The sequence below is a fragment of the Sciurus vulgaris genome (genome assembly GCF_902686455.1).
Source record: "Sciurus vulgaris genome assembly, chromosome: 5".
In the NCBI taxonomy this organism is placed as follows: domain Eukaryota; kingdom Metazoa; phylum Chordata; class Mammalia; order Rodentia; family Sciuridae; genus Sciurus; species Sciurus vulgaris.
This window is the reverse complement of record NC_136465.1, coordinates 116,962,039-116,984,292: the sequence shown is the minus strand read 5'-3', so window position 1 is coordinate 116,984,292 and position 22,254 is coordinate 116,962,039. Positions and strand designations below refer to the sequence as shown.

The 22,254-nt window shown below is 40.0% G+C and overlaps 1 protein-coding gene across 1 annotated transcript in view; it reads left to right on the top strand.

Annotated features, from left to right (window-relative positions):
- TESPA1 (thymocyte expressed, positive selection associated 1) overlaps positions 1-20,787 on the top strand; it is a 33,465-nt gene extending 12,678 nt beyond the window's left edge. Inside the window, 3 exon segments of the mRNA XM_079142081.1 lie at positions 489-588; positions 19,867-19,940; positions 19,944-20,787. Coding sequence (XP_078998207.1) covers positions 489-588; positions 19,867-19,940; positions 19,944-20,075 — 306 coding nt within the window. The 3' untranslated portion in view covers positions 20,076-20,787.
- The last annotated feature ends 1,467 nt before the right edge of the window (positions 20,788-22,254 follow it).

Genomic DNA, 22,254 nt, shown 5'->3' with positions numbered 1-22,254 from the left:
TCATCCCAGCCTGCATATCCAAATGCCACAATCCCTTAACCACTCAGATCTAGGGCTGCACACACTAGCAGAGAGGTCAGCTCTGAGAGAACAGACACAAGGAAAAACCAGTGCAGGTCCCTGAGGCTATCTCAGGGCCACACGACCAGCAGGTGGGTATATCATCTAAGTCCACCAACTCTTCACCCTGTGGACCCTCTAAATCTTAGAACTCCTCTTACCTGGGTCTACAGGTGGTACTACCATCTACTGTTGGTATTCCTTGGAAAAAGCTCTCAAATCCTCTCCACAGAGAGAAGCTGTGTTAATTTGCAATATCATTTGCATGTATGAATGCAGAGCTGTACCCCTCTCCTATCTCCTATCCAAGATTCCTGTCCAAATCTCCCAAATACACTCAACCTCATTCCCCCACAGCTAGGTTCCACACAGCACCTTTCCCTGCCCTTGTTCTGGTTGGTTCTGACCATATTCTTCTGGTATCTCAGTTACAGCTTCAAAGCAACAGCGAAGAGGAAGAGAGCTGCTGGCCCAGCAGACCCACACTCCCCGACCTCTACCAGACTTTCCCTGGCAAAAACACAAGAAGTAAGTGAGCCTGTCTCTCAGGCAATGGTTCTCAGGTTTGGCTGCACATTGTAATCACCTGGGGAGATTTTTTTTTAAATATCCATGTTGGGAGGGCCCCACAGCCTACAGTTCTCATTTCATTCAAATGGCATAGAAACCACGGCTGACTTGTTTTTAAGCTCCCCAGAGGAGGCTGAAAAATACTTCTCTAGATCAGTAGTGCTCAGACTTAATCATACATCAGAATCACCTGGAGGGCTTGTTAAAATTAAAGTACAAATGGCTGGGCCCCAACTCACTGAGTTTCTGATTGAGTAGGTTCTATCAGGGTCCAAGATTTTGCCTTTCTAACAAGTTTGCAGATGATGCTGCTGCTTGTCTGGTGATCAATATTGGAAAGCAACTATTCTAGAGGAAATGCTGCAGAATCTTAACATTCAAAATGCAGTCCACAACCAGCAGCTTTAGTATCATCAGAAATGCAAAATCTGTTTCCATCTCAGACTTAATGAGTCACAATTTTATCAAGATCCTTGGGTTAGGTAATTCATTTGCTCACTGGCATTTGAGAAGTATTGCTGTAGAAGTTTTCTAACAGGTAGAGACATCCTTGATAATCTGTATGCCAGCACCTGCTTTTGGCCATTTCTAAATCAGCCCACCTCATAGGACTCAGAGCAGATTCCTCAATGTATCTCACAGCTACGCTCATTTAGGATCTGAGGGCCTTCCTGCAGCTAGGATCTGATGAACACAACTCTCCATCCCCTTCCCAGAGAAGGACAATGAACTTAACACACATAGTTATTGTAGCTGAAATTTCTTTCCTCCAGAAATGAGTTTTTTCCATATCAACTCTTTCACAGGTATCCCTTTTACCTTTGAACAGTTTTATTTACCACACCCCAGGCAAGAGGCCTTGCTGGGGTTCCCAGGGACTGGATTTCCCCTTGCAAACAAAAGAAATTTGCAAATGACATAAAAGGAAAAAAATGAACTTAATCATAGTTTAGCCAAAAGTGGGAAGGTAGAAAGCTTACCTCTGCTTATCTTATGGGAGAATTAGTTTACAGGAATAAAAGCTAGGAAATATGAAGATTTAGCCAGGCTGCACTAGCCAGAGATATGTTACAATTCCAGCTTTTCAATCCTTCCTGGCACCTGCTCAGACTTTGGGGCCAGTTCATCAGTTTCCACTCTCAGCATGAGCAAACTCAGTTGCAGAAAAAATGATTTTTTGGGAGATTGGAGCTTTTAAATTTTAAGGGGTTCTGTTATAGTCTAACTAGAAATTTATTATGTGAACTAAGTAGAATTAATCTCTGATAGTTTTAACCTCCTCTGTACTACAGCCACAAAGAAAATGGCATGAGGAATAATTCCTAGTGTTTCCAGGACACTAGGAATTGAAGTCTTTCTTAAATTAAGTAAATGAATCTTAATTAAGAGATCCCTCCATTTTGGACATCTTAGTACTATCTACTGCACTTTCTAGCCCAAGAGTTTTGCTGTTGTTATTGTTAATACTCTAAAATTTCAGTGTTTATATGCCCAGACACAGAAAGATCTTTGATTTTCTTTTAATTGTAATTCCCTGTGGGTTTGGGATCGGAATCACTCTTCTTTCTCTTTTACCTGTCACCTGCATCTCTGAGTATGTAGGTGGTATGTATACTCTTAGTCACTCACAAAAGAGGTAAATATTAGAAGGCAGCAATCTGTGATACATAGTATAAAAAGTTTAAGAGTGCTTCAGGTTCCAATCTGGACTATAAGAAGTTAAAAGTTTCCACTATATCCAAACAAGTAAAAAGCCAGACAGAAAAACCCATGATTCTTCTTAGATCCATCAAAGAAGTGAGATCACAGGGCAAACCATTGCCTCCCATGCTGAAGAGACCGACAGGCTAATGCACAGATTCGTGATTTGCCAGAATGGAAACTCCCAAGCAGAAACCTCTCCAGGAACCAGTGCCGATTGCTGAGGTTCCGCCTGGACCAGGCTGGAGATGAAAACGCCAGGGCCACCACACTTTGCTGAGTTTTGCCTCCAGGAACTCAATCAGGTTCTCACAGTACATAACAGAAAAACCCCCTCCTACTTCTGGCGGAAGAAGGAAAAAGTTTTGCCCTCAAGAAAACTAATTACCCAAAGCCTAACCTGCTGGGGTTTTATCAAAAAAACTAGCTGAACTGGGAAAAGGAAAGCACCCCTGCTTCCTCTAGCCTTCCTGTACCATCAAAGTGGGAGGAAGGGACTGAGAGGCATATGTGAAATTCACAGTCCCGAGGTACAGGCTCACGAAAAGACTGAGACCTAATCCTAGGACTGTAGGACACTCCCTCCCCCTCATAGCTCACCACTACATTACTAAATTATAGCACCAACCAAATGTCTGGTTATCAAGAAGAAATGATAAGACATACTCGAAGTAAAAAAAAAAAAAAAAGCACAGATTGAAGAGACAAAGCAAACTTCAGAACCAAAGTCAGATATGATGGGAATGATTATCAGACTGGGAATTTAAAACAACTGTGATTTTATGCTAAGAAACCTAACAGATAAAGTACACAGCATGCAAGAAGAGATGAATAATGTAGATAGAAGATGGAGATCCTGAAAAAGAATTTTAAAAATATACGTTAAAGATCAAAACACTATAACAAACATCAAGAATGCCTTTGAGGGGTTTATTAATGGACTGGACATGGCTGAAAAAGAATCCCTGAGCTTGAAGATACAGTAATAGAAACTGTTAAAAATAAAAGCACAGAGAAAAAAGACTGGGAAAAAAACCAGAACAGAATATTCAAGAAATGAAGAAATGCAGGTATAACATATGGCATAATGAAAATTCCAGAAGAGATAAAGGAACAGAAAAAAATATTTAAAACAATAATGAATGAGTATTTTTCCCAAATGAGTGTCAGACACCAAATCACAGATCCAGGAAGCTCAGGGAACACTAAGCAGGATAAATGCAAAATAAAAATAAAAGTAACTATGCATACTATTTTTGAAGTACAAAAAATCAAAACTGAAAAAAAAATTCCTAAAAGAAGCCAGAGGAGGAAAATACACCTTACTTATAGAGAAACAAAGATAAGACCACATCCAACTGATCAGAAACCATGGAAGCAAGAAGACTGTGGTGAGAGGTATTTAAAATGTTGAGAGAAAAACAAAACCAACAATAGAGACCCCTGTTCCCTATGATGTTGTTCTCCAAAAGGGGAAAGGAAATGAAAACGTTCTCAGACAAACATAAATTGAGGAAATTTGGTGCCAATAAACCTAAATTTCTAAAGAAATTCTTTAGAGAGAAGGAAAATGACAAAGGTGAGAAACCCAGACCTACATAAAGAAAGGAAGATCTTCAGAGAAGGAATAAATGGAGGAGAAATAGAAAGCTTTCGTTTTCTTCGTATTCTTGATTCAGCTAACAGATAATGGTTTATTCAAAGTAATGATATAATTGTGTGTGTTACATATGTTTTATATAAGTAAAATGAATGACAGAGATTGTACAAGGAACAACAGAGAAGAATCAGGATGATTGTATTATTATGAGGTACTTAACACCACCCTTTAAGTAATAAGAGTGTTTCTTGAATGGAGTTGGACTCATTGTAAATGTACATTATAAACTCTAGGGAAACTGCTATAAAATGGAAAAATGAGGTATAACTCATATGCCAAAAATAAAATAGAATGATATAAAATGCTAAATTAGAAACAAAGGAATCCAGGGCACAGTGGCACACACCCAGCATGCACAAAGTCCTAGGTTTGATCCCAATTACCACAAAAGAAGAGTATGAAGGAGAAGGAGGGGGAAGGGGAAGAGGGGAAGAGGGAGGAGGAGGAAGAGAAGAAGAAGATCAACAATCTTAACAGACACCTCATCAAATATTAACAGATGGAAAATAAGGATATGACAAAATGCTCCACATCATATGTCATCAGGGAAATGCAAATCAACACAAGAGATGCTCCATACTCCTGTTATAATGGCCAAAATCTGGGGCACTTTCCACACCAAATGCTGGTGAGGACATGCAACAATAAGAACTCTTATTTGTTGCTGGTGGAAATAAAAATGGTATAGCCACCTGGAAGACAGCTTGGCAGTTTCTCAAAAAAACATAAACAAGCTCTTACCATATGTTCCAGCAATCACCCTCTTTAGTATTCACCCACAAGAGTTGAAGACTTAATGTCCACACAAAAACCTGCACATGGATATTTATAGCATCTTCATTCATAATTACCAAAACTTGAAAACAACCAAGACATCCTTCCATAGATGAATGGATAAAGAAACTGTGGTACATCAGATAGTTGAATATTATTCATTATTAAAGAGAAATAGGTTATTAAGCCATAAAGATATGGAGGAGACTTAAATATATATTACTAAGTGAAAAAAGTCAATCTAAAAGGGACACATGCTGTATGATTCCATTTTTATGACATTCTGGAAAGTAAAATATCATGGAGACAGTAAAAGGGGGACAGAGGGACAGGAATGATGAGCGTGCAGAGCACAGAGGGTATTTATGGTGGTGAAATTACTCTGAGTGATGCTACCATGGATGGATACTTACCATTATGCCTTAGTCCAAACCCACAGAGGTCAGCACCCGGACTGGACCCTAATGTAAACTCTGGGCTCTGGGTGATGATGGGACAATGCAGATTCATCAGTTGAAACAAATGTACTGCTCTGCTGGGGGCTGTTGACAACAGGGAGAGCACCTGTGGGGAGGCAGAGTGTGTGTGGGAAATCTCTGTCCCTCTGCTCAACTTTGCTAAAAACTTCTCTAAAAAATAAATGTACTTTAAAAAGGGTTTAGGACATGCGGTCAAGTTACCTACTCTGTACTAATTCAGTGATCTTGGGAAAATCACTTCAGTTTTGTCCTATGTGATAGGAGAATAATCATAATTTATATTTACGTACGTGTACCTGTATATGGACTACACATTTACATACAGTTTAAACATTTATAAGGAGTATGTGAAGGATATGTAACACATTGGAATAACATAATGATGTTGCTGATGGTATTGAATTTTATAAAAGTAATCATGGGCATAAATACTTTGGTCAGTAGTTCTCAATCCAGGTGAGCTTTTTAAAAAGATAACTATTCCCTGAGGTCGACCCAGTAGAATTAAATGCAAATCTGTTAGATCAGGATCTAGGCCATGATGTTTGTTCTTCTTTTGAAGATTTTCTAGTGTTCTACTTACCTATTGCTATATTACAGCCACTCAGAGTGTGGTGTGTTAAAGGAAGCATTGTTTTCTGGCTTGACTAGTAGATTTTTTTGTTTGTTCGTTTGTTTTTTGGCTCCTGTCACTTGGATTCATTTACATAGTTGCAGCATTTGGCCAGGGTCTAGATTGAAAGGTCAAAAATAGGCTCACCCATATGTCTGGGACCTGAATGTCAGTTGGATGCTCTCTCCATGGGGTGTGTTGTCTTTCAGTTAGCCTGTTTCTTACATGCAAATCTGATCCCCCAAAAGTGAATTTGCAATGATTCTTTTGAAAGTTGTACAAAATTCTCTTGTCCACAAAGTACTGGCCAAGGCAAATAACTAAACCAACCTAGATTCAAAGGGATGAAAAACATGGATGCTACTTAGTTTTTGTTTTGTTTTCTTCCTTGGTACTGGAAATCGACCCCAGGGTCTTGCACATGTGAGGCAAGTGCTCTATCATTGAGCTATATCCCCAGCCCTTTCCATTTTATTTTGAGACAGTCTCACTAAGTTGCCCAGACTGGCCTCAAACTTGTAATCCTCCTGCTTCAGCCTCTGGAGTAGGTGGGATTACAGGTGTGTGCCACCCTCTCAGCAATGTCTTTTAGCATTTTCAATACCTAACATTTTTCCAGTATCTTATTTTTCTTCTTCTTTTCTGCAGTGCTGGGGATCGAACCTAGAGCTTTGCATGTGTGAGAAAGGTACTCTACCACTGAACCACAGTCCCAGCCCCTGGCACTGCTTTTTAATGAAGTGGCAAAGTCATATTGTACCAGGGCATATGAAAGCAGATGGGCTTTTGTGACCATCTTGATAAACAATCTAGCACCAACAATAAGAACTATTGGATTATTTAAAGGGCTTCATTCTTCACATATTAACAACTCACTGAGAATAAGCTCATTCTAATGCTCATTCAAACTTAGACATGGCATACAAAATTTGGAAAGGAAGTTAACTCCCAGGTCCATCAAATTCAAATAAAAATGTGTAGTACATATTTCACGGCTAGGTTACCATACCATACCAAGAATTAAATTTACTCAGAAATTCAGAGCTTTCCGTTAAGTCTTGTTTGTTCAGCAGATGTCAGCATCACACACACAAAAAATGCCAAGATGGTCACCAAAGCAGGCCCTGAGCAGGACCTGTGTGAGTACCTCAGTGAACAACCCATGCAACACTCAGAACCCCAGTTCACCTCACAAACCTGTCCCCACCCTGACTAAATTTCAGCCCCAGAGACTATTAGAATCAATTTATGAGAGAATTATACATTTCAAGTAAATTACTAGATTTAATTTTCTGCCAAGGTATTGGGATTTCATCTCCTCAGAGAAGATTTTATTAAAATGCTGTATTTCACTTATTCTCAGGCACACCGTTTTCTGCATTTTAACATGCCTGGAATCAGGATTTGTCTTACAATTGATAGTGTCAGGCAATTGAGCTATCTTTCTTTCCTCCCTACATGGAATATAAAATAAGTATGAGCCTTACAAAAGGTGGCACATCAGATTCAATGAAACACAGTAACTTAAGAAATGAAATTCATTTAGTTTCTCAAGTAAATGAGCAAAAGATTTGGTAGATCTCCCTTCCCACATTACCTAGGAAAATGAGAGCTCTATTCTGACAGTCTTTGGTTGAGTCCTTGAGTCACAGCGGTCCCCAGCCCTCTTCAATGTTCTGTGTGTTTCTTTACCATCTTTTCACAAAGCTGTAAACTGTTTCTCACTCATCCCAGTTCCTCCATTATTCCACGAGAAGGTGGGATAGTTATAAAAACATCTCAGCCCCTCCACGATTAACACCTGTGTTAAATGTGGAAGAGGGAAACTCACTCCTCACTCACCAACATCAAAGGCAGAGGGGCAGAGGCAGCGCTCGGTGGGACAGTTCCTCAGAAACACTAAGAGTCAGCCTGCATCTGCCTCGTCAGGAGTCTGTAGTTATCTCCTAAAAAATAGTGATTTCCTGTGATAGTCCCAGTCCCAGTAATCGACCTATTGAGGGCTATGAGCATGGTAGGAAGCGGCAGCAGCGTTCAACTGGCCACTGTGTTCAATCGGACAGTCTGCGATCGCCCAGAGATACCCAGGTCGTGGGGGAGAACTGAAGTTAGAATTCAATCCTTCTGAGCTTACCATACAAGAACTCAAGGGACTTCATTTTCTAGGAAGGAATTTCTTTTTTTCCTATTCATCTACATAAAGTAAATGCCTTTTTGTAATCAGCAGAGGGACAACTTTTCTGTTAAAAGAGGACCTGATCCCCAACCAGCAGTTTCCTTTCCTCTCTAACTTCTCATTTAGGCCCTGCCAAGGAAGAGGTCTTAATCATCCCCCAAGTTCCTGAGAATGGATGGCCCTCATCATCCCTCAGATTTTCCACCATGCCCAAGAATTTCACACTCACAGCCCTTTCTGTTGATGCCCTAAGGCTGAGATGTAAGCTCTCTGTTCTTTACCACATTAATAAGAAGCAGAGCCACAGAGAAGGTTTAGTTTTTGTTGCTCTCTTTGTTTCCTTTACCAGGTCTGAGGTAGCACAGGCCAATATATATATTCAATTTGGGAAGTAGCCATATCTAGAGGTGTGAGGCTTCATTTTATGATCAACTCTGCTAGTAGCATTGGGAAGAGACAAGAGTGTTTAGCTGGGAAGGCTGGTGCAGAGCACAGGGTAAAGAAGGAAACAAGTCTTTGATATCCACAAATAGTGGATAACTCAAAGCACTGTTTTTAGCTGGGCATGGTGGCACCCACCTGTAATCCCAGCTACTTGGGAGGTTGAGGCAGGAGGACCACAAGTTCAAGGCCAACTTCAGCAACTTGGCAACACCATCTCGAAATTAAAAATTTAAAAATTTTCCCTCTATCACAGAAAATCTCTCCACAAAGGTGTAAGAGAAATAAAGCAGTTTTGTTTTTGAGTAAGCATTAAATTAGAATATGATGTACACCACAGAAAATCCACTAACAAGATTAGGGGGAAAAAAAAAAAAAAAGGAAATCTTACCCCTTTATATAACCAAGCAGCTACAACCCATTACATACATATTGTTCAAATAAACAATAGCTGATCCTCAAGTAAGAAGATTTGACAGTACTATTTGTCACACATGATTCACCCCAGATTCACCTGGTAATTGGGGTGGCCATCTGTGTTAGCTAATTTGCTTATTCCAAAGAAAAAATAAACCTCTCTTATCTAAGACAGGAGATAGTTTTGGAAGTAGGAGGAAGCTGCATAAGTTAGACTCCCATGCTCCACAGACCGTAGGAGACAGAGGTGCTATCTTCTCTGATAATTACATTTCAAAGAGATACTCCCAAGACATTTGCCCATTTTAAAATCAGGCAATTTATTTATTGGAAGTTTTTTGCTATGAAGAAGTTCCTTATTTACTTTGAAATAGTTGTTTCTCTGAGGTAGACATACAAATGGTCAGCAGGCACATCAAAAAGTGCTCAACCTCACCCATCAACAGGGAAATGCAAATCAAAAATCACAATGAAATAGGATGGCTATCATTAGTTTTTTAAAAGATAAGTGTTGACAAGGACGTGGAGTAATAGGAACTCCTGTAAATTGTTGAAGGGAAGATAAAAAGGTGCCACTGCTATGGGAAATAGTATGAAGGTCCCCCAAAAATTAAAAATAAAACTACTAAAGGATCTAACAATCTCTCTTCTGAGCATTTATCAAAAAAAAATTGAGGTCGAGATCTTAAACAGTACTCTTACACGTTCATTGCAGCCTAGTCATAATGATCAAATGTGGAAACAATCTACATATCAATGGAGAGATGAACAGATGAAGAAAATGTGACATATAAAATCAAATATTATTCGGTCTTAAAAAGGAGGGAAATCCCGTGATATGTGATAACATAGATGAACCCTGTGGACATCAAGCTGAGTGAAATAAGTCACAGAAAGATAATGTTTGTTACCACCTGTAAGAGCTGTATAAAATACTCAAACACATAGAAACAGGGAGTAGCATGGTGCTCGCCTGCAGCTGGGGAGGAGTGATGACCAGGAGTTGCTATTCAACAGATATAGGAGGGGGGATATGAAAAATGGTGGATTAAGGCAGACATCATTGCCCTATGTGCATGTATGATTACACGAATGGTATGAATCTACATCATGCACAACCATAGAAAGGAAAAATGTACCCCATTTGTGTACAATGAATCAAAATGCAGTCTGTAAAAATTAAAAAAATAATTTAAAAAATAAAATAAATTTCAGTTATGCAGGATGATTATAGTCTGGTCATCTACTGCTCAACATTGTCTACAATTAACAACAATATAGTACATATTTAAAATTTCATTCAGAGGGTAGATCTCAAATTAAGCGTTTCTACCACAGTAAAAACAGAAGGAGTTAGATACTCCTGGGTTGTAAAAAAAAGTGGCCCAAGACTATTTAGCCTTTGAAAAGATTTGCATACTTTTCAAAACACAGAGTAAGAATTTACAAGTCTTCAGAAGAAGCTGTTTCAAGAAAAGAAGGGGCAGGTATCATTCTCTTTTTGTACCAGGAAAAATTAAGCCTATTATTTTTAATTTTTATGTGCCCTTACACCACTGTTTATTCTCTTTTCTCATCATCAGCCTTCCCTTTATCTGCTGTCTTGTTCTTCTTTAGGTTGCAGAAGGCAGAAGGGTAATCTCTATGTGCTTTGCATGATGCCCATTTTCTGAGTTGTAGTTTGAATGGATCACCAAGATGAGGTCCAAGGCTCAACATGGAATGCAATGTAAACATTGTTCCTGGAGATGTGCAGAGCAAGCCCCTGGCTCCATCCTTACTACCTCACACAGCCTTTTTGGTAGAAAGAGCCTCTAGTTCTTTCAGAGAGATTATCTTTCAGATAACACTTTCAGAGATATTATCCTGTGTAAATCTTATAATCATACAGACAGCTACAACTATTTGTATTTGAAAAGGTTCAGAAAAGGAAGACGATGTAGCAAGATCATACAACCACTTAGTTGTCAAGTCGGAACTGAATCCAAATCTCCTGACCCCCAAGTCAGTGCTCTTTCCATCCAAGCACAGGGCCTTGATTGTGCAGGCTGTTGCTAAATATCAGAGCAAGCCTCTCCACCTGTTCTTGGAGCTGAACTTCATTAACTGTGTATCCTAACCTAAGAGCTGAGAGCTGTGGGGAGCCATCCTTATCCAGCAGAGTCAGACTAGGTTGAGCCTCATGACACAGAGGCCTGACTTCTCGGATCTGGCAGACACAGGAGGTCTATCCCAGGTTGCCTGGGGGTATGTGGCTCTGGAGGAGTGGTTCCTTGTCTGGTTCTAAGATAGTTTCACTGAGAAAATGGCTCCCCTAACTCCACCCCATCCTGTTCTTCACAGAAGAAGACCCTCCCTGTCCAGTCCACTTTACCTATGTGACTATAAATAAGAGAGTTGGGCTACTTCAAATTGTCAGAGGTCAGAACTGGTATGGCCTGATCCCATCATGCCCTTTCTCATTTAAAAGGAGTATTGGCTCTTACGTGTTTATTGATTAGATAAGTTAATGGGTAATTGATTGATTTATAGCCAACATCATCCTCAGGCAGTTAAGCCTTTTCTCATCCACGTGGGAAGTGACTGAAGAGACCCCCCCCCCCATAGAGAGCAATGCCCTCACTACCTTTATCAACACTGGATCTTGCCTTGTAAACTGACAAAAGGAGTGTTCCACAGGTTAAGCAGAAATAGCCACAGGATACTTTGAGCTTATAGTTTAGTGATTAATATGACAGGAAAATCAACAATTGTTTTTCATTAAATCCCAGGGGGCACAGAGAAGTTAACTTCTAGGAAGATGACTTTTCTAGGTGAGTCTGGGCAGATGAACAAAGGCTGAGCTGGGGAGAAGTAGAAAAAAAAACAGAAAATTGATATTTTAGGCAAAGAGGAAAACATACTCAAAGTAGAAAGGATGAGAATATTCCAGGCTCTTCAGAAGTCGTATCTTGTGCCTACTAGGGAAAAAGTCAAAATTGAGAATAAAAAAGATAATCAAATCAGATTTTTGGAACAAAGTCTTACATTTTAAGCATTTTTAAATTTAGTCTGAGACGATACGAAGCCACTGAAATTTTTACATAGGAAGTTAATGATTACATTTGTCTTTTAGAAATATCATTCTGGGCCGGGCACGGTAGTGTCTGCCTATAATCCCAACGACTCAGGAGGCTGAGGCAGGAGGATGGCAAGTTCAAAGCCAGCCTCAGCAAAAGTGAAACACTAAACAACTCAGTGAGACCCTGTCTCTATATAAAATACAAAATAAAGCTGGGGATGAGGCTCAGTGGTCGAGTGCCTCTGGGTTCAATCTCCAGTGTTCAAAAAAAAAAAAGAAATATCATTCTGGCAGAGTTATGGGAGATGAACTAAGTAGGGAGCCATGAAATAAAGAAAACAATTTCAGAATCTACCGCAGAACCCCAAGGAGAATGTGATCAGAAATAAGGTGGAAACATTGAGAATGGAGGAAGAGAGAACTCTTCTTAGATAATTGAAACAGAAAATGGCCATCTTAATCTGTGCTGCTGTAACAAATGCTTGAGACTGAGTTGTTCATTCATCCATTCATTCTTTCAGGTGCTGGGAATTGAACCCAGGGTCTCACAAATACTAGGCAAAGAATCTCTACGGTAAACCGCTGCTTCTTAGCCTGGGTTGCTCCAAGCGGCTCGGCACCAGCGGGACAAAAGACACGTACTCTTCAGAGGTTCATGAAGCAGCTTCCACTTTATTCAAATAACACCCTCAATATATAAGCAGTCTCGTGCATAAGCAAATGTAACCAGATATGTCCATCCAATCCTGTTAAAGGTCAAGCAGTCACTCGCTCGAGCATACATGTAAAGTATATCTGTCCACACGCTAGGCAGCTGAACTGATTATCATACAGCCAATTGTAAACACTTCCTGCCTCTCTCCAGGCATAATTAGGACGCTGTTTGCTCTCTGCAAGTCACCATCTTTAGATGCATATGGCGTAACCCTGGGCCCCGGGTTTCGCCTGCCACAACTTCCCCTTTCTCTTTATAAAAGGGACCTTGCCTGTCTTAGGTTGTCCACAGCAGAGCAACATCCTTACCTATCATTGGACAATGAGGCTCTAGCCCTCATTTCCTGTCTTAGGTTGGTATGAGCTCCCCATGAATCTTACCCGTCATTGGCTACCAGTCCAGCATATTTAACCAGACTTGGGGGGATGGGCCCGCATCAATTGCGACGAGAGCTTGGCGAATAATGGCTGTTTCTCTGCGCGGATGTATATGCATTTTGTATATGCACAGGACAGATTCAGCACACAAGAGACCTCCCCTGGACAAAAACCCAAACCATTCTTTTCCCCATAGAACAGCGGACTGCAGAAATGTGGCCAAGTGTTGTAAAAATAGAGGAGTTGGTAAGGGGTACAGGATAGGGCCACATCTTCACTATCCCCCATAGTTCACACGAGTCTCCTCCATTAATTTGGCGAGAATTTGCCAGCACCATCAGCAGGAGAAGCCTCCTCATCTTCTTCCTATTTTTGGGGTCTCTGTTGAGGCCTTGACCAATCTCTCCGGCACCCAAATTGGCGATTGTGCGTCCTGTGGGAAAACACAAACAGACCCTCGGGTCCAATTAATACCGGATCTGGGCCTTTCCATTGTCCTGATAGAATGTCCTTCCAGAGCACTTGAGGTAGATGCTTTTTATTGGGCTCTGAATGACGGTCAGCAGCCGATCGGCCCTCAGAATCAAGATTTAAAAAATTTAAAATGAACAAGACAACAGACAATTTGTCTTTTGGGGATCTGTATGATGCCCCTATTCCCCCTTTTTGTTTATAAAGCATGTTTTTAAGCGTTAAATGGGCACGCTCAACAATGCTTTGTCCAATAGGATTATAGGGAATTTCTGTGACATGTTGAATATCAAAGGTGGAACAAAATTGTTTAAAGGCCTGGGACGTATATCCACGACCATTATCTGTTTTAATTTGTTTGGGAACTCCTAGGATGGAGAAAGAGTGTAAACAGTGTGTTATTACATCTTTGGCTTTTTCTCCAGTAAGAGCAGAGGCCATAATAAATCCTGAAAAGGTATCAATAGACACATGAATGAATTGTAGTTTTCCAAATTCTGAATAATGAATTACATTCATTTGCCAAATATGATTGGGCTGAAGCCCTTTTGGATTTACTCCTAACGAGGGGTTAGAAATAAGTGTAACACATTTAGCACAAGACTTGCCTACGTCCTGAGCTGTTGCCTTAGTAATTTTATAGCTTGTGCGTAGAGTGGAAGCATTTACGTGAAATTTGGAATGAAAAGTTTTTGCATTTTCAAGCGTATTAAAGACGTGTGGGTCTCTGGTGGCCATGTCTGTTTAATCATTGTGTAAACTTAAAGGACCTGGAAGGCCAGTATGAGCCCAAACATGCCCCCAAAAAAAAGGATTTTTTCTGTCCCAAATAAGTTTTTGTAAACTTTGCAAATATTTAGTAATAGTGGAGGTGAGGGAAATCATACCAGTTAATTCTAAATTTTGAATAGCATTAACAACGTATTTGCTATCAGAGAATAGGTTAAAAGGCTCATGGTGGGTTTTGAATACTTCTATAGCTACTAATAGTTCCATTTGTTGTACAGATAGAGTATTAAACAACAATGTTTCTGTAACATTATCTATAGTAATAGCACCCGTACCATTTTTTGATCCATCAATAAACATAAGGGTAGCTCCTGTAATAGGTTCTTTTCAGGTGACTTTAGGAAAAATTATAGGATGTTGACTCCAAAATTGGAGAAGAGGATCAGATGGCAAATGATTGTCAAACACAGCAGAAGTACTAGTAACGACTACAGCCCATGAATTTGAATTATTAATAAGATATTGTATCTGATCAGTAGTATATGGAGTAGTGATAGTTGAGGGATATGATCCAAAGGTGGAAAGGGATACTTTTAACGCCTTAAGGATTAATTCTGCCACAGATTTAGTAAACAAGGCTAAGACCTTGTTAGGGGCATAATTCATGTGAACCCATAGAATAGGACCCTTTTGCCAAAACATTCCTGTGGGTAACTTATTTGTGGCCAAGACAATGAATGATAAAGGCTTAGTTAGGTCAATACGATCAAGATGAGCCTTTCCCATAGCTGTTTCAACAAGCTTGAGAGCTGTTTGAGCCTTAGGGGTAAGCACTCGCTTAGAAAGAGGGTCAGAATCACCTTTAAGAATATCAAACAGGGGGCCCAAACTTGAGGTGGGTAAATGAAGGTAAGGTCTAATCCAATTAATATCACCCAAAAGTTTTTGAAAATCATTTAAAGTTCTAAGTTTGTCCACCCGAATGGCAACTTTTATGGGTTTAACCATAGTTGCATTTATGATAGATCCCAGGAAGTTTTTGGTGTCTGTGATTTGTACTTTATTAATGGCAATGTGTAAGCCCCATCTTTCAAGTGACTTTAGTAAGGAATTATAACATTGCTCTAAGACAGGTTTTTCCTTATGAGCTAGCAAAATATCATCCATATAATGATAGATTAAAAGTTGAGGGTTAATTTGTTGATACACACCGGGGTGGAAATTAATCTGATTACCTTGCCCTTCATACCATCCTTGGCCTGTCAGCATGTTTAGATTCCATTGAGGATTGCCCACAATTGCATTATGTCGGGCAGTATCAGAACATAACTCCTGGTTAGCCACCTTCCATTGTAATATGGCTGCGCTTTTGTTAGGATTGGAAGCCATACCCAATCCCCTTAAAGTCTGATCTGCCTGCTGAAGTGGCCAGGCTTTGGGCCATTCTATAATTTTTGATAATACTTTTGTCAGCCCCAGTATCTAATAAGCCCTCAAAACTTTTGCCTTCTATCACTAACTTTGTCATAGGCCTATCTTTTAAACCCCATGTAAACATGACCATATTTTTGCCAGTAGAACCTAATCCTTTATTTCCCCTAATAATATTTTTTGATGGATATTGATCATAGCAACTGGGTAAGACCAACAATTGTGCTATGTGATCACCCTGAGCTATTATTGCTACACCTCTTGGTGAAGAAGCAAGGATTTTTATTTCTCCTGTAAAATCAGGGTCTATAACTCCAGGGACAATATTTGAATTCTTTTAAAGCAGAAGAACTCTTCCCCAGAACTAATCCCACTGTTCCTTTATGTAATGGGCTGACAACCGAAGTTGGTATTGGCTGTACTCCCATCTCTGGAGTTAATACTGCTCTGGCGGAGGCACAGAGGTCTATATCTAATATTTGATGATAACTCTGATTGTTTTGATCTTCAAATACTGGGAGTATTGGGAACACTGATCGAGATTCTACATCAGTCCACTGTCTGGGGGCTTCCCCTGTGCAGCAAGTACATGCGCCCTTATAACTTGAAAAAGAGTGATGATCTTGATTATACGCCAGAGGGCGTGGTGCAGTAGGGGTTAAATGCCACTGAGGTAACTTCTTTTCCGGCTCTGTCTCAGATTGCTCCTGTTCCTCAGAGTCTGAACATCTACTTTCTCTTTCAAAAGCTTGATTTGATTGTTCTTTTTCTACAATTTCTAATATCTTTTCCCCTTCTCTTAACTGTTTTTGAGATTTTGGTTTTTTGGAAGTCAGACAAAAACGAACTAATGTACACATCGCTATAACAACAACAAACAGAAACCAAACAAGAAAAGGTAACACAAACAGAAATTTACACATATTTCTTATGGGACGTCCTTTGCTGTCTCTTGGGACAGCCTTTCAATATATTCTCTCTCTAGGAGAATCTTCCGCTAATAATCCCTCTAGGGGACTCTTCAGTTAAAACCTTAAGGTAACCGTTTCCTGAAATAGGGAAACCTTCTCGTTAATTACGCTAGCAAAACTGTCTATTATTTATCTGAGCGCTCACCACTTCCCAGTTCGATCCTCCTTGATCGTGGTCTGGGCCATCACTTACTGAAGACTGCTGCTTGCCGCCGGGGCTGCTCCAAGCAGCTCCGCTTACAGAAAACCGCAGCTTCTTAGCCTGGGTTGCTCCAAGCGGCTCGGCGGCGCTGCTTGCTCTTTCAGCCCGACCAGCGGGACAAAAGACATGTACTCTTCAGAGGTTCATGAAGCAGCTTCCACTTTATTCAAATAACACCCTCAATATATAAGCAGTCTCGTGCATAAGCAATTGTAACCAGATATGTCCATCCAATCCTGTTAAAGGTCAAGCGATCACTCACTCGAGCATACATGTAAAGTATATCTGTCCACGCGCTAGGCGGCTGAACTGATTATCATACAGCCAATTGTAAACGCTTCCTGCCTCTCTCCAGGCATAATTAGGATGCCGTTTGCTCTCTGCCAGTCGCCATCTTTAGATGCACGTGGCGTAACCCTGGGCCCCGGGTTTCGCCTGCCACAAATCTCCTCCCAAGTTACATCCCCATCCCCAAGACTGGATAATTTATAAACAATTTATAAATAATTTCTCTCAGTTCTGGAAGCTGGGATATCCAAGATCAAAGCAGCAGCTGGGTGCATGTCTGGTGAAAGCTCCTTCCTCATGCAGGCTCCTCACATAGCAGAAAGGACAGAAGAACAAAAGGGACCCAAGATGGTTTCCTCCAGTCCTGTATAAGACACTAATTCATTTTGGGGGGGAGGGAAGCCTCACGCTTTGATCACTTCCCAAAGGGTCCCATCTCTGAATACCACTACCTTGGAGGACTAACTTTCAACATGAATTTTGGAAGGGACACATTCACACCATAGCAATGGCCAAACCTAGGACCAAACAGACATGTGTTTAGGTAGGAGGAGAGGGATGAGGGAAGGAAAAAAGAAAACAGATGGACTTTTGGGTGTCATCTCAGATGACTAAGTGGATAATTAATCCCATTTTATTAGGAACAAAATACACAGAAATAACAAGTTGGGAGGCAAATATTTTAAGTATAATTTTCAAAAAGATATTCAAAGATTTTGTGCAATTCACTCATTAGTAAGGGTACCAATAGGGTATTTGAGCTGATCCAAAGAGTATTTGATAAACTAGTTTGTATATGAAGACAGCCTAATAGATTGCCAGGTTAGATAATATTCAGGTTGATTAATATTCAGTAGCATTATAAATTATAATCTCTAGGATTATTGATTGCACTGGACAAAAATTATTTGTATTTCTACCCAACATAAATCTGTAATATAACCTTTGACCCTATGTAGTTGTAAAATAACCCCATAAATGTAAAGACTAACACTTTTTTTTTTTTTTTTTTTTTTTGCTATTGTCAAGTTTAAAACAACTTGATGCATTCAGCTTTAGACACAGAGAGCCTGAGGTACTTCTAAAGTAATACAACAGAGAAGTCCGTAGGGCAGCCAGATAAATGTGTTTAAGGATAGAGATTTCTTTAATTCAGTGCTTAATTATAATAAGTGAGGACCTAAGAAAAAGAAGTTCGTACAGGAAAAGTATGAGTCAGAAGCTGAAGTCAAAAAGAAACCTCAGAAATATTAATATTTATGAATCAATAAGGAGAAAAAAAAGGACCATTCATATTGATCAAAAAATAAAGCTGCAAATAGAAGTCAAGTGAAATTTGTTCCAAGAAGGAGGATATAGTCTTCAGTAATGTGTCATAAAACGTCCAGTAAGAAAGGAGAATGCAAAGATACCAATGGATTTAAAACTCAATGGTGACTTGCAACCTTGATGAGAGTATTTTTATTTGTGTGACAGGGCTTTAAAATATTGATGTGAAAAGCAAATAAGAAATGATGAAAAGAAAGTAGATAAAGGGCTCAAGAGACTCCAGGGAATGTTTGCTGCTGTTGTTCTGGGAGGGAAACCGCATAACACACACAGTTGCTAAGGGGAAAGAATCAACAGGGTAGGAGGGACCAAGGCTCAGGGGGAAGGGGAGAATGATGGTGGAGGTCACCGGGAACTGGCATGAGTTGAAATCTGAAGCACTGTTAAGGGTTTAACCATGAAATGGTAGTACAGAGCTTTGTCTGAGATCAGAGAAAAAAGTGATAGATATGAGTTATAATGATCATCTGGAGAGGAAGTCAAAGAACTTTCTACCTGTTGGCCTTTTCTCTTTTCCCCAAGGGAGGATCACTGAAGAATGTAAGGCAGGAGATTTGAGATTTGAGAATGTTGCCATGGAGAAATGGCAAGAGAAATATTTATTAATAGAAATATATGGCCAGTCATGGTGGTGCACACCTGGGTTCAATCTCCAGTTCCAAGGAAAGAAAAGAAAAGGAAAGGAAAGAAAAGAAAAGAAAAAGGAAGGGAGGGAGGGAGGGAGGGAGGGGGAGAGAGAGAGAGAGAGAGAAAGAAAGAGAAAGAAAAAGAAAGAAAAGAAAGAAGGAATGAAAGAAGGAAAGGAAGGAACAAAAGAAGGAAGGAAGGAAGGAAGGAAGGAAGGAAGGAAGGAAGGAAGGAAGGAAGGAAGGAAGGAAGGAAGGAAGGGGTATAAGTGAATAACATTAGGCTCAGTTCATGATGTAAAACGTGAATTGGGGGCAGTTTTGTGACTTTTTGCATCAGTGCTCAGCAATCCAAAATAGAAGATAAAAGAGTGAAAATAAAAGTGTAAACATACACTTGAATACAATAATTTAAATACAGCATAAAATAAAAGAAAAAACATATGCTTTTATAAGCATAAAAGAATATACTTTCAAGTACAAATGTATACTTTTATAAGTCTTAAAGAATATGGGGTCGATTCTTCCAGAAATCTCATTTAATGGTGAGAAGAGCAGAAACCCAAGTCACATGACCTTTTGCTGCTGCTACTGTTTCTAATAAATATTACTTATAATAAACATTACTTAATAAATATTACTTATTAAACTATTCTTAAATATTACTTATGATGGGGAGAAACATTTCCTCAGGTGGAGAATGAAAATTCCTGCAACCTCAGTACCCACAGTCGTCTCACAGATGCACCTGTGTTTCTTATAAATCTCATTGCAGGCTTTCTGCACCCTGACAGCAGCACATGTTCTGACAGCCGTGACTTCTCAGAACAGCCTAACTCCTACCTCTTCTAGAAGGAAGTTGTACTGCCCTGGACATCCAGTCCCTGCTCCCTGGCACTCCAAACCCCTGAATTCAGCAGGAGAAAGGCAACATGGAACACCAGAAAGGAGTCCAGACTGAGAGATCGGAACTCTGCCTCCTGAGGCTGTAGCAAACTTCATGCTCAGGGAAGGACCTCAGGCACATGACTTCATTGCTCTGCACATTTGTTTTTCTAGTAGGTAGGTCTTAGATACATGACATGGACAGTGATAAACTGAACAAAGACTTAATTTTCTCCCAAACTTTGACATTGCTGAAAGCAGAAGATTTAAGGGTGATCAAGTTTGGGGAACAAAGGTTGCTACTGGAATGTTCTGGTTTTAAAACCTTGGTACAAACCACAGTGGAATTGCTCCTGGACTTCATTTATCCCTATGCATTCCTAATTAACTTCCATAAAATTTTCCACAATCCCAGAAAGTTCTATTTTTCTTCATGAGGCATTCCTTATCAGAGGAGATCTATTTGGAGCCTCCCCCTTGAATCCAGCTTCTCTATCTAAAATTTTGTATCTTTCTAGGAAAATACATGAGTTGGACTTCCGGTTCTTCCTCTTGACTATTGAAAAAAGATCACAAATTTTCTGCTGGCAGAAAACAATACAAATAAAAATATTTCTTAATTGTGGTATATTTTAAAGGAAATTGACTATCATGAGTTGCTTTGGAGGGAATATGTTTCAGCCACAAAAGGGCTTGAGCACAGACAGTACTGTGCCAGATAATGTATGGTACACACCACCTCGAACAGTTCTTCTTCCAAGAAAATTCTAGTCAAATGGAGTGGCAAGACACATGTTTCCAGTAACATTTTACTTCATTGCTTAATAAGTTTCAAGAACGCAAAGTGCAGAAAAGAATTTGAAGGGAATCATAACCAGGAGAGCTAAAGTTTAAAAAGTCACACCAGACAGATTTATTTTATTCTGATACCATTGTCAGTAATCGTGGGGAGAGTACAGACTAAGTCCAAATACCTGATGAAGAGATAAAAATGCTGAGATGCCACAAATTTAATTATAAGGGGGAGTGATGGAAGAGGGAAGGGAAAAGGGAGCTAATTAGTTAACCTTGGGCCAAACCAAAAAATAATTTTTTCCACATCTCAAAGCATATTAAAACCTTTACTCAGAACCCCAGGCCACCATCCCCTAGGCAAAATAGCATCCTGCTTATAGCCGTTCTCAACCAACCAGTCCAGAAGCATCAAGGGCTTCTTATGGACTGTCCTCCTACCCAAAACTTGCCCTGCTTCATGCTATCCTGCCTCTTTTCTTGATAGTCCGTGTAGGTTCAATGTAAACAACCTATGCTCTCCTTCCCCAATGTTTCCTTATAAAATTCCTCTTAACTTTACTATCCTGTTGGTAATTACAGCACTCATTCTTTTCTGGTCCTTTTCTGGCTAGCATCTGTCACAGCTCAATAAACACTTGTAGTTTAAAGATTCCCTTAGTCTCAAGAATTTTGGTTGTTAACACTGTGTAGCCAGACACAGCACTTAAAGGGCTGGAGAATTTTTAAGTGCTGAACTGGGGGTAATTTTAGACCATCTGTGTTTACTAATTCACCTTACTTACTCAAAGGAAAAGTAAACTTTCTTCTAGTTTCATGACAGGAGATAGTTTTACAGCTTGGAGGGACACATACACCCCACCTCCACCCAAGGCTCCTTCCTTGCCTTTCACAGAACCTGGGAGATGAGGGGCGCCATCTTCCTCGAGGCTTACCTTTCAAATAGAAAGTTCCTGAGAACTTTTTCCTAGAAAAAGACATTTGGGGGTGCCAAACTGAAAAGAGGCTAGGAGATTTGCAACTTGAACGGACAGAGAAAGGACTTGTAATGCATGCTCCAAAGTAAATGCTCGAAGAGAGCTCAGGGGCCTAGAGTCCAGAAAGAAATATTTCCTCAAGCTGAAGGGAACTGTAAGGTTGTCTTGGTCACAAAAGAGAATAGAAGGAGCTGAGATGATTTCATATAAAGAAGATAGGAAAGTAACAGCCTATAGATCCCATCTTGTTGAGCCAAAGGTTTGGGGTGGCAGAGTGAGGTGATCCCTACGTCTAGTTTCTGGTCAAAATCTACCCACTAGATAGAGGAGTGCATAGCTGAAGGCATGTAGGGAGATATCTGTCTGGCTGTGGAAAGGCCTTCTGGAGGCAGGGTATTGTTGCCAGGCTGACTGCCACTCAAAGTGACCAAAATTCAAGAAACAGGAATTGTTGGAAAGCTTTGGCTGGCCCTGAAGGGGAGAGAGGGGCTAGCACCTCAAAGTTCTAC